At 41.7% G+C, this 12,429-nt stretch overlaps 1 protein-coding gene across 1 annotated transcript; it reads left to right on the top strand.

Annotated features, from left to right (window-relative positions):
- Positions 1 to 1,864: 1,864 nt before the first annotated feature.
- LOC121363308 (transcription factor BTF3-like) lies at positions 1,865 to 11,979 on the top strand. Its single transcript, XM_041485509.1, has 4 exons — positions 1,865 to 1,981; positions 2,193 to 2,394; positions 9,816 to 9,878; positions 11,607 to 11,979. Exons 2-4 carry the CDS (start codon positions 2,199 to 2,201, stop codon positions 11,651 to 11,653), a joined length of 306 nt encoding a protein of 101 aa, XP_041341443.1. The 5' UTR covers positions 1,865 to 1,981; positions 2,193 to 2,198; the 3' UTR covers positions 11,654 to 11,979.
- Positions 11,980 to 12,429: the final 450 nt, after the last annotated feature.

Raw genomic sequence — 12,429 nt, 5'->3', positions numbered from 1 at the left:
TTATCCCGGGGGATTCTCTCACTCCTTTTAACATTCACTTCGTCTCTTTACTGGCCGTTTTCCTTGCGGAAAGACAGAACCGCAGCATGGGAGACTCCACACTCGGGTAGCAGGTCTGGGACAAGCAGCCCGCCTCTCATTCACACACATTCATCCCCCAGACCCGCCCCGCTGAAAAGTACTTACCAATCCTTTTTCCTTTCCGGGTTCTTCGTGCGCACTACTAGTCTTAGGGGGCCAATTACCGTGGTTCTAGGGAGACTTTTCCCCTTTTCTTTGTTTTATTGCCTCCTTTTGTCCACCGATCGTAACCTGCGTCTGTTGGTCACACTAGGGGAAACAGAGCGAGGCTGCCTAATCGGGCAGGGCACGCCTTCCTCACCCTGACTCTCCTAAAGCACTGGCAGCGAGGTGTTAGACACCATCCTCATTTTAATATAATATTTAACATAATAAATCAGCCTTCTGAAATGGAGTCAAGCTTTGTGTCTCCACACACAGAGAGTCATCAACACCAGTGAACAGAGGATTAACCCTTAAAAGCAATAGCCTGTTGCATATTCATACACCTCATACATGATGCATAAATTCCATTCAAACAAAGGATTCTGTCTGGTCAGTGTCAACTCCTTCCTCTGAATCCTAACCGTGTCTTCAGGGCTGAGCAAGGCGGTAAGAAGTTAGTTTCTTCTGATAAGAGAGCAATAAATTCTTTTTCTCTGAAAGATTTAGGTGTCCTGTGGCTGCTATCTTGGTGCAAGTCCTCTCTTTAAAAAACGTATCTTACATAGCATAGTTTCTATTTTAGCATTACGTTATAACCTAAAATTATATTTAACACACTACTTAAGAAAATTAATACAGCATAACTTTCTAACATAACACATATAATATCCATTTTAATATTTGCAAAAAGCCAATCATAAAATACGCATTTTTCACAGCTAATATTCAAAACTAATCACTGCTTGGTTTTATCAGGCACGGAGCAAGTTCTTAGTAGCTCCTCATAGAGAATAACTTCTGTGGCTGACGTTTTTCCCTCTTCACTACTGTGAAAAACACGTTCACTCTCCTGTGAAAATTTAAAAAGTGTAATAAAGGACAGTAGGAGACAAGGACCATAGAGCAAAGGTTATTATGGCTGAGTGCATCTTGGCACTCAGCCAAGACCACACTTATCTTTGGGGATACCCCTTAAATACCTTTTCCATTACGTCAGCTTGTTGCATATTCATAGACCCTTATGCATAGTAAACTTTTCCCCCAAAATAGTTTACATTTTCTAGAAACTATTTTACATGGCCCCTCCTTAGGTCTGCCTTTTTAGAGCATGCATGGTTTTTGGCTGTGGTTTTGCCTCCTTCTCCTTATCATTTCCAGTTTGGGCCTTGGTCCATACTTTCTTCAGACAGTGAGTGCTGATAGTTGGCATATCTGTATCAGGTGTCCTCATCCTATGTTCATTGGATGTTATCCCATCCAAGCAGGCATTTTAACACAAGCATAGCTATTTCACTACTATGTCTAAGCTTCATTAATAACAGAAATAAAAACTATATCAAAGTTACTTTAACACTACACATATAAATCCATTTTAATATTTGTGAAAAGTCAGTATTACAGTATGTATCTATAACACTACAAATCAATTCATGCAAAACCAGCACAGCTTGCTTTAGCAAGGAAACACTGTTGCAGTACAGTTGAAGGAGTGGGGTTGTGTGTGCTGTAACACAGAAATAGAACTTTGCATACGAAGTTGATTTGTAGATGGCTGAAGAGTAGTTATATGGCCACAAGAATTAGAGTTTGCAAATAACTAATTAAATATTAATTCTTTTTTTTTTTTTTTTTTTTTGCAAAGGGTACTGCCCGCAGAAAGAAGAAGGTTGTCCATAGAACAGCTACAGCAGATGACAAGAAACTTCAGTTTTCTTTGAAGAAGCTGGGTGTCAACAATATTTCTGGAATCGAAGAGGTAATTCTTGAAAGGGGAAAATGCTTTTCTATATAGAAGTATAAAATGTATAAAACATAATTTCCTTGAAAGTAACATGTTAAACTTGCCTGTAAATTATCTATAGGTGCTTAACTGAGCTTTAGGAACTTGAACTAGTTTCCTGTTAAATTGAAAAATCATGCTAAACTGCTTGAAATACTGGTTTTGTTTTGTTTTTTTCCCCTTGCAGGTAAATATGTTCACCAACCAAGGAACAGTCATTCACTTCAATAACCCTAAAGTTCAGGCATCCCTGGCTGCTAACACTTTCACTATCACTGGCCATGCTGAGACAAAGCAGCTGACAGAAATGCTTCCTAGCATCTTAAATCAGCTTGGAGCTGACAGTTTGACTAGCCTGAGAAGATTGGCAGAAGCCCTACCCAAGCAATGTAAGTTAAAACTTGAATGCATTTCCTGCTGGCAGCTATGGGGCTTATTTGTATAGCTGCAGTGAAATTCAGTGCACTCTTACTGTCTGCAAGCATATTATAAAATGCTGAAAAAATGAGACACTTAAATCTTATTTATAGCTCAAATCCAACAATGAATATAACAACATAAAGCAGAGACCCCTGTTTCTCAGCATATCTTGCAGCTGGTCCAGGACTAAAAAGTTGTAGCCAGACTTGATTTCTTGGTAGTTTACTACTTGCTGTGGCTACCATATTTTGGCATACCTAGTTCATTAAAGCTAGATAGAGTTACTCTGAGAAAGTTAGGTTTTAAAAGAAGGTATGTCTGTTTTGACACTTTTAATGGAAACATAAACAATAGGGAGAGGGACTTGAGGACAGACATCTTGCTACTGCTTTGTTCCCTCACAGATGTGGTGAAGGTATTATTTCTTGCATGGGCTTTTTGATAGCTAAGAGGCATTTATACAGCATTTGTAAAGAAATATATTATAATTTCTGTGTGTGTAGAACAGTGTAGCAAACAGGACTGGCATGATCAGTAAGCTAGATACACCAATTTCATATCCTATCCTTAAATTAGTAAAAGAACCTGAACACTTTTTCTCCCTAAAACTATGTGAGAAAAGTAGAGGAGGGACCTAAGTATCTGGTGTTTGGAAAAGCTGCTGCTGCTGCTGCTACAGGGTAAGAATTGGGAGCAGAAGACAGGCTTGTTGATACTGGGACTGATGCCTTAAGTTGGGGGGGGGGAAGCAAACTGGAGCAATATGATTTCATTACCTAAAGTTATAATTGGAGAATTAACCTCTGATATGCAAATAGACCAAACTTTTATCCGTCTGAGAAACTCATGACCGTCATCCATCTTGGATGTAGTCTCTGCAAGGCTTTTGCACTGCCCAAGGTGTATCTATTGAAGGCCTTTAATAAATACCCACTTTATTTTTTTAACTCTGTCTAGCCTCTGTTCTAGGTAGCCACTGCAAGGCATCAGGACCATGTTTCATGTCCTGCATGTAGGGTTTTCCTACTTACATTCTGCTTCTTGTGGCAGTTACAAACTTGATTGTTACGGTTTTTCTTTCTGTGCTTTGCTGCCAGCAAAGATAGACTCTATTCCTAAAGCTGATGATGCTTCTCTTCCCTCAACTTCCCACTGAAAAAAATTCTGCTAGAAGTAGTGTTCAGGAGGTGAGGTAAACTGCTTTCCCAATGAAACTCAGGTCCCTCCTTCCTAGTGTCAGCTGTGTGGCTTCCTTCTGGTAGAAGTGGGGCTTGAAAGAAAGAAAACTTGAAGGATTTAAAATGAACCTGTTAAGATCTCTCTTCTTATAAAAAGGTGAGACAACTATTTATTTAAGGGAGGGTCTATTTATCAGGGAATGTATAATAGGACAAGGGGTAACAGTTTTAAACTGACAGAGGGCAAGTTTAGATTAGATATTAGGAAGAAATTCTTTATTCAGATGGAGGTGATGCACTGGCATGGGTTGCCCAGAGAAGCTGTGGCTGCCCTATCCCTGGAAGTGTTCAAGGTGAGGTTGGACAGGGCTTGGAGCAACCTAGTCTAGTGGAAGGTATCCCTGTTTATGTTAGGGGGGTGGAACATGGTGATCTTTAAGATCCATTCCAACCTAAACTATTCTGTGTTTCTATGTTTCATGTTAATTTCTCCCTGTTGTTTTGGATGCCACCTGTTCCAGGGACAAACGCTTGTAACAGATGCCTCAAATCAATGTGCCTGCCACTCTTCTGCTACAATTGTTATTTTTTTTTCACTTAATCACATTTTTATATGTGGAATAATACTGTTCCAAATAATAGCTTTGCTATAGTTATGATAAAATTGTACTTTTGTCTGGGAAAGGGTGGGGCTGTGTCTGACTTGACAAGCATGTTTGTCATGGTGTAAGTCATTGCTGCTGAGAAAGAATGGAGAAACTTGTTCAAGTCATACAACTCCTGTGGTTTGAACTAAGGCAGCAATCTGATATAAACATCACATAAATAGCTCCCAGCTCTTTTATCTCTGAGGGCAGTTTCCCAAGGAATCCCAAGCAGTAGTGCTCTAAATGGCTGAAAGTTTGCCTCTATGAGGTTTAGGGTCCTGACTACTGTTTTACCCATCCAGTACCCCTCAAAATTGAGAATTCTATCCCGGCATTATGGCTGCAGCCCAGGCTGCCTCCAATCTTGACGTCTCCAATAAGTTAGACTTTAGAATCATAGAATCATCAAGGTTGAAAGATACCTTTTAAGATCAAGTCCAACTGTCAACCCAACACTATCACTGTAACCCCTAAACCATATCACCCAGCACCAGATCCAGATGCCTCTTAAACACCTCCAGGGATGGTGACTACCACCTTCCTGGGCAACCTATTCCAATGCCTCACCACCCTAACAGTATTTTTTTTTTTTAATATCTAATCTGAATCTCATGTCTCAGGTTAAGGCCATAAGTTCTTCCGCATTAGTGAGCAACAGGTCCAGCAGTGCCTCTCCTCTGGTTGGGCTCTTCATCACCTGTACTAGGAAGTTGTCTTCAAAGCACTTGTATTGGGTCTGGCTGACAAGGAATTAACTTTCCCCATAGCAGCCCTCACAGTGCTGTGTATTGGTAGCTAGAAAGGTGTTGATCACATACCAGTGCTTTGTCATTGAGGCTGTCTCTCCAACAATACCCCCTCTTCACCCCCCCAAGAACAGTAGGCCCGTGGTGGGCAAATATCTTTGGAAGGGACATAGCCAGGATAGCTGATCCCAACTGACCAAAAGGATATTAACATCTGCTCAGCAATAAAAGTTAAAGAGAAAGGAGGAGGAAGGAGGGGGCATTCATTATTAAGATATTTGTCTCCTGGAGCAACCGCTACATATACCGAAGCCCTTGTCCCAGGAAGTGGTCAGACATTGCATGTTGATGGGAAGTAGAGAATAAGTCTTTTGTCTGCCTTTGCTTTTGCATGTGGCCTTTGCTTTTGCTTTACTAACCTGCCTTTATCTTGACCCATGAGTTTTGTTCCATCTTATTTTCTCCTCTCTCAGGTCCTGCTGAAGAGGGGAGTGATAGAGCAGCTTGGTGGGCACTTGGTGTCTGGCCACAGTCAACTCACTTCAGCACTCCACTAATTTCTTGGACTGCTTGCAATTCACTGTGACCTTTTTCCAGCAGATATCTGGGTGGTTAAAGATCCCTATCAGGATCAGGGCATAAGACCATGATGCTTCCTGCTGTTGCCTTTTTCTCAACCTGGAAATGAAACTTGAGATATTTTTAGTAAGGAGGTAATATAAAAGGGGATCTTTATTTGAAGGCTGCAGTTGAACCACAAAGTTTCCTTTCTTGACTTAGTCTCTAATTTTCACCCATAAGCTGTTCTTCAAAGATCACTTCATGCAATCAATCCTGGTTTTGGCATAGACAGCAACTCCCCCACCTCTCCTTCCTTGTCTGTCCCTTCTGAATAGTTTATAGCCATCAATCATAGCACTCTAATCATGCAATTCATCCTACCAAATTTCTGTGATAGCAATCAGGTCATGGTTTTCCATCTGGGCAGCTGTTTCCAGCTCCTCCTGTTTGTTTCCCATGCTGCATACACAGGTATAGAGGCACTTCAGCTGGGCTGTCAGCCACATCCCCTTTTTAGAGGAGCTCACCCTAATTCACTTGAGGCAATTCACAGGTGTTTTCTGTTTATTCGTCATGCCTTGGCAGCCCTGGCTCTTCTCAATGCCTAGAAAACCATGTCCTTACTCCAATAAATCTAGTTTGAAGCTCTGTTTATAAGTCCAGCTGGTTTATTACTCAGGACACTCTTGCCCTGCTTGGTTACTTGAGCCCCATGAAAATTAATTTATTCCTCTTCTGGCTGACTTACACCTTTTAATGTTAGGCATCAGGAGATGGTGCAGTTCTTTCTGGTTTAGGGAAGTTTCTGAGTAGTCTAAAACCATTATAGCTAGCTCATGCAGTCAGGGTTTGCCATTAGCATATGTTGGGGGTGGCATTTGGATAAACAATCCCCATGCACATCTGCAGCATTTCATGCTCCAGTAATTCCTACCCAAGAGTGATAGCCTTAAAGATGTTTTATGTGTGTTTTTACTGTTAGTAGAAGCTGGAGTAGCCTACAGGTTCCAGGATTCACTGAGTCCTCTTCTTCTACCAGCATACAAAATTCAGACTTCCTTAGATGTGACCTCGTGCATGTCTACACTGGTGTCTAGGCAGACCTCTGTCAGAAATGGTAGACTAGATGGATTATCATTCTGCTTTAGTGTGTCAGCCTGCTCACATGTGTAGAATAGACAGACCCTCTACTCCCATTATATTTGCTCCACATATAAAGCATTGAAATTATTTGTACCTTGTAAATTAGACACTGATTTGTTTCAAAACATGGAATGGCTTTTACCTTTTCTTTTTCAGTTATGTCTCACTTCTGTAGCTTTCTATTCTCATTAAGAAATAGAGTATATTTGATAAACTGTGCTAGCAGACTGTAAGTTAAATTCCAAGGGGGACTTGTGTCTTCAAAATATATATATATTAATGCACAAAAATGCACTAGTATATTTTCTAGGAGGACACACATCTACTTGAAACCTTGTCATTTTATGTAAGCAAAGAAACGTAATACTTTTAAAAGCCTTTTTGGATACAGTGGGAATGTTATTATGCCTGTTAATGATAGACATCACACCACATATGCAGACTAGCTAGGCAAGCTGCTTTTGTGGTGCATTTTTAGAAGCAACTGTTCTTTGAGCCTGTCCTGGTTTATGGCAAATTTGGGAGAAAACCTCCAAAAGGGCCTCCCCAGAAAACAAGCCCACACGGCCCCTCCCCCCAACCGGTTCAGGAAGAAATTCCTCGGAGACAAGTGAAAAAAACCTGTTTATTTAACAGGCAAAGCACTCCCCAGCACACAAAATGAACAATACCAGATGACAAAACTCATTCGTCGCTCTGAAGGGAATGGAGAAAAATGCATTGGCAATATCAATAGTGGCATACCACTTCGCTGCCTTGGACTCAAGCTTGTACTGGAGCTCTAACATGCCCGGAACAGCAGCACTCAGTGGTGGAGTCACTTCATTCAATGCACGGTAGTCCCCAGCACACAAAATGAACAATACCAGATGACAAAACTCATTCGCCGCTCTGAAGAGATGACAAATTCAGAAAGTCTCTCCTGGGGATGGTCGCTCTGCTATCAGTTCCTCCAGCGCTGGGAAAAGCTGCTGCCCAGAGTAGGCCCGGGTGGGCCACAAAGTGCAAGCTCTCGGTGTTATGCCCGGGTCCCCAGTCAGGAGCAGGTTTGACCAGTTCCAAGAAAAGGGAAAGAAAACCAGTCCAGGGAAAACTCGGACTGCCTCAGCTTGCTAAACTAACTAAAAAGCAAAAGGAGCTCTGTGTTCTGCCCCGTCCATGCCCAGACAACAACAGTGGAGTTCTATGTTCCAGCAGACTGTGGAGGAGAGTGCAGCTGATAACAAAACTCCGTGCTTCTTCTTCTCCCCGCCTTCACTGTCAGAGCCAGTCTTGAAGGCACAGAATATAACATCCAGCATAAACAGAACAGACTATTGGGGATACAAGCATCATAATGTCACCCTAGGACAGAGCTCTTTAGGTTATAATGCTTAAGATAAGCTAGGTGTATCTTAATGGCAACAAATGCAGTTGCAGGGATTTATAGGGTTTAGCCATAGCTTGCCCATTTTTCAACTGTGCTAAAAGCCTGGCTAAATGCTGCCACATTAAGCTTGCCTGCAGATTGCTGTGGTGCGTTGACTTTGGCTGGCTGCCAGGTACCCACCAAGATGTACTCTCAATCCCATCCATCAGCAAGATGGGGAGAAGATACAATAAAAGACTGGTGGGTTGAGATAAGGACAGGGGGAGATCACTGACCAATTGCCATCATGGGCAAAACAGACTTAACTTGGGTAAATTAATGGAATGTATTACCAATCAAATTTGAGTAGGATAATAAGAAATAAGAACAAATCTTAAAACCCCTTCCCCCCACCCTTTCCTTCTTCCTGGGCTTAACTTCACTCCCAACTCTTCTACCTTCTACCCCTGAGTGACAATAGGGGAAGGGGGAATGGGGCTTGTGGTAAGTTCCTAATGCTGTGTCTCTACCACTCCTTTCTCCTCACTTCCCCTGCCCCAGCATCCCTTCCATGGGGTACAGTCCTTCAGGAACAGGCTTTTCCAGCATGGTTCCCCCATGGGGTCACAGGTCCTGCCAGCAAACCTGCTCCAGCATGGGATCCTCTCTTTGCAGATCCTGCCAGGAGCCTGCTCCAGCACAGGCTTTTCACAGGGTCATAGCCTCCTTCCAGCATTTACCTTCTTTGGTGTGGGGTCCTCCACAGGCTGCAGGTGGATCTCTGCTCCACCATGGACCTCCATGGGTCACTGAGAGTGGTGACCTTGTCCTTAAGCCCTTTCAGAACAAAGTTTATGCATTCATCTATTTTCGTTCTCTAGATATCGGGATGCAGCAATTTCAGAAGTCTAGTATAAACCCATCTCTTTGCTCATGCTTTTCTTGAAAACGGAGAAGGATTAATTAGGATTAAATGGCGGTCATGGGCTAAGCTGTCTCATATTATTAAGGTAGTACAGTTAAGAATAGCAGTAAAAGTAGTGGCACAAACATCCCAGGACTTGAGATATCTATTCTTAGCACTATACTGCTTCAGTTTCACAGATGCTCATTGGTCTACTACAATGGACAGGGTTAAGTCTCACTAGCACTGGCAAATATAATGGGAATAGTTAAGAAATTACTGAGTCAGTAGAGATGTGGACCAGGACATGTGGTTACCTTAATCACTGAAGTATAAAATTGTGTATCCAGTTCCATATTCCTCTGGCTTTGCCAGGGAACAATATCTTTAATTGTCTCTAGTCATGTGTCTACTTGCAGCTTCACAATTGCACCTTAGTTTTCTTGAAGGCCTAGGATCATAAGATCCTAAGATTTCCTTATAACTTGCTAATGTTGTAAAATATGTAAGCCTCAAGAACCACTGAGTAATCAATAAACCAAGCTGCTTTTAAGAGAAATTGCTAAAGTCAGTCTCTGTGCTTTTAGCTGAAAATTATTACCATGCAAAGCACTCTGTATATCTAGAACCAAAATGGTGAGTAGTAAACTTGTTTGGCATGCATCTTCTCATTTTTCAGCTGGTCTGTTTGAGCATTATTAGTAACATATAATTAGTTGTAGATTTTTATTTAGCAGGGGAACTGGATAGAAAATTGAAATTTAGCTCAGACTCTGATAATATTTTCAAAAAGCAAAGCACCTTTGTAATCAAGATGCTTATGGTGAGCTTGACTGATGCTTTTGAACTGCTTGCTCTTGCAGCTATGGATGGAAAAGCACCACTCGCTACTGGTGGTGATGCTGATGACGATGATGAAGTTCCGGGTAAGAAGAAGCATGCAGTGGAGGAAAAGGAAGTGAATTTTGCTGAGACATAATATATGTAGTATAAGATTGGGCCAAGGACAGTAAGAGTATTGACTGGTCATTCCTTTCAGTATCTGAAGGGGGGCTGCAAGAGAGCTGGAGAGGGACTTTTTACAAGGGCATGGAGCGACAGGATAAGGGGGAACGGCTTTAAACTGAAAGAGGGTAGATATGCATTAAATATTAATTAGATACTCTTTAGATATTGTCTCTCTGTACTTGGCACTGGTGAGGCCGCACCTTGAATACTGTGTCTGGTTTTGGACCCCTCCAAGAAAGACTTTGAGGTGCTGGACCGTGTCCAGAGAAAGGCAATGGAGCTGGGGAAGGGTCTAAAACACAAGTCTTATGAGGAGTGGCTGAGGGAGCTGGGGGGGCTCAGCCTGGTGAAAAGAAGGCTCAGGGGAGACCTTATCACTCTTTACAACTATCTGAAAGGAGGTTCTAGCGAGGTGGGAGTTAGCATTTTCTCCCAGGTAACAAGTGACAGGATGAGATGAAACGGCATTGAGCTGTGCCAAGGGAGGTTCAGGTTGAACATCAGGAAGAATTTCTTCACAGAAAGAGTGGTTAAGCATTGAAACAGACTGCCCAGGGAAGTGGTGGAGTCCCCATCCCTGGAAGTGTTCAAGAAATGACTGGACGTGGCACTTAGTGCTCTGGTCTAGTTGACAAGGTAGTATTCAGTCAAAGGTTGGACCCAATGGTCTTGGAAGTCTTTTTCAACCTGAATGATTCTGTAATTCTGTGATTAGGAAGGAATTCTTTACTGTGAGGGTGGTGAGGCACTGGCACAGGTTGCCCAGAGGAGCTGTGGCTGCCCCATCCCTGGAAGTGTTCAAATCCAGGTTGGAAGGAGCTTGGTCTAGTAAAAGGTGTCCCTGCCCATGTCTGGGTTGGAATGAGATGATCTTTAAGGTCCCTTCCAACTCAGGCCATTCTGTGATTCTTTTATAGAATTTCTGTGAGCATTGTTTTCAGATACCGTATGAGACTTAGATGGATCATTGGTTTCAGCGGGCATTTTTGTCCCATGTAGGAATAATAGCTATGGCTAAGATAATTATTTAATAGTCAATAAGAAGACTGCTAAGAAACTGCCTTTTCAGTATCACTGCTCTGTTGTGGATATGGTGAAGTTAAATGCTCCTAAAATTGTGCATTATAATTAACTATTTCAAACTTAGTTGTTTGAACAAGAAGAATGAATCATGAAACTCTTAAATGTTATTTGGTTTGTATTTTATAAGCTGATTTTAGATTTTTTGCCATGTAACCACTTAATATGACCTGGAACTTTTTTTTTTTTTTTGGGGGGGGGGGGGGGGGGAAGGGAGTTTCTAGACAATCCTTTGTCTAGGCCTCAGAAGCTAATGATGTAAGTGGTTTCTTGTATGCCGCTGCCACATTCTCACAGAATGCTTTTGACAGATGCCATTCATTCTGCAACTGCAATCCAGGCATTGGGCGCTCCCAAGATTTTCCTTGGCAAGGCTATACCTTGTTCCCTTCTCACTCCCAGGTAACTGGAGAGTAATTAGGAAAAGGCTGTGCCTCACTGGTTTGTAAAGACAGAAGATATGTGACACTTAACCTTTTTGAAATCATGGGGGGGGGGGGGGATGCAAGGGAATTGGCAAAGCTGAAGTAGGTCAGACTTGAATTTCAACATTTTTCTTTTTCTAGATCTTGTTGAAAACTTTGATGAAGCTTCAAAGAATGAGGCAAACTGAACTAAGTGATACTGTGAATAAAATTAAAACTTGGAAAAGCTACATGGAGCTGCTATTTTATATTGTGACTGCTTTTATTTGATTTTATTTTTATTTCCTGATGAGATCTCAAGATGTGTAATATTTGGAAATTCCTGAACCTGCAGCTCTTATTCAGTTATTACTTGTACACAGTATTGTTTTTGTGGCCTAGTTTGACAAGCCTATGCTTTGAAATAAGTCAGATTGCTAATCGATCTCTACCTAGACACAAATTTTGAGCAACTTGTCTACAAGCTACCCCATCTTTAATGAACTTTGCCATACAATAAAGAATATAAAATGAACTTTCTGTTGTGGCTTTTTGTCAGAAAAGCAAGAAAAATAAATTGACCATAACTATTAAGCAATCATAAAAGGTCTTGCTTTTTTTTTCAGAGCATCTTCCTTTCTGCTCTATTAGAAAACCGGCTTCTAAAAAGAATTTCAGTGCATAATGGAGCATTTAAGACTTCATTGGTGAATTCCTAGTGTTTGTGGGTCAGAGCACATGCACTCTGTTCCTAAGACACTTTGTAATCTACTGAATTTAAGAAAGAGACCTGTATTCTACAACTACTTTATGATTGTAAGGGGTTTACATGTCAAGGTTGAGGGGGCTGAAGGAGTGGCTTCTGTGAGAAAACACCAGAAGCTTTCCTTATGTCTGATAGAGTCAATGTCAGCTGGCTCCAACACCAACCTGGTGCTGGCCAAGGCTGAGCCAATCAGTGATGGTGGTAGCACCTCTGGGACAA

Source organism: Pyrgilauda ruficollis, unplaced genomic scaffold (genome assembly GCF_017590135.1).
Source record: "Pyrgilauda ruficollis isolate IOZ18807 unplaced genomic scaffold, ASM1759013v1 scaffold701, whole genome shotgun sequence".
In the NCBI taxonomy this organism is placed as follows: domain Eukaryota; kingdom Metazoa; phylum Chordata; class Aves; order Passeriformes; family Passeridae; genus Pyrgilauda; species Pyrgilauda ruficollis.
Note: the sequence above shows the minus strand (reverse complement) of the source record. Positions and strands in the feature narration are given on the sequence as shown.

Coding starts and splice junctions, on each gene's coding strand:
- LOC121363308 (XM_041485509.1), top strand. CDS start 2,199: ATGTTCACCAACCAAGGAACAGTCATTCACTTCAATAACCCTAAAGTT. Junction 2,395..9,815: donor AGAAGCCCTACCCAAGCAAT/GTAAGTTAAAAC, acceptor TTGCTCTTGCAG/CTATGGATGGAAAAGCACCA. Junction 9,879..11,606: donor TGACGATGATGAAGTTCCGG/GTAAGAAGAAGC, acceptor TTCTTTTTCTAG/ATCTTGTTGAAAACTTTGAT.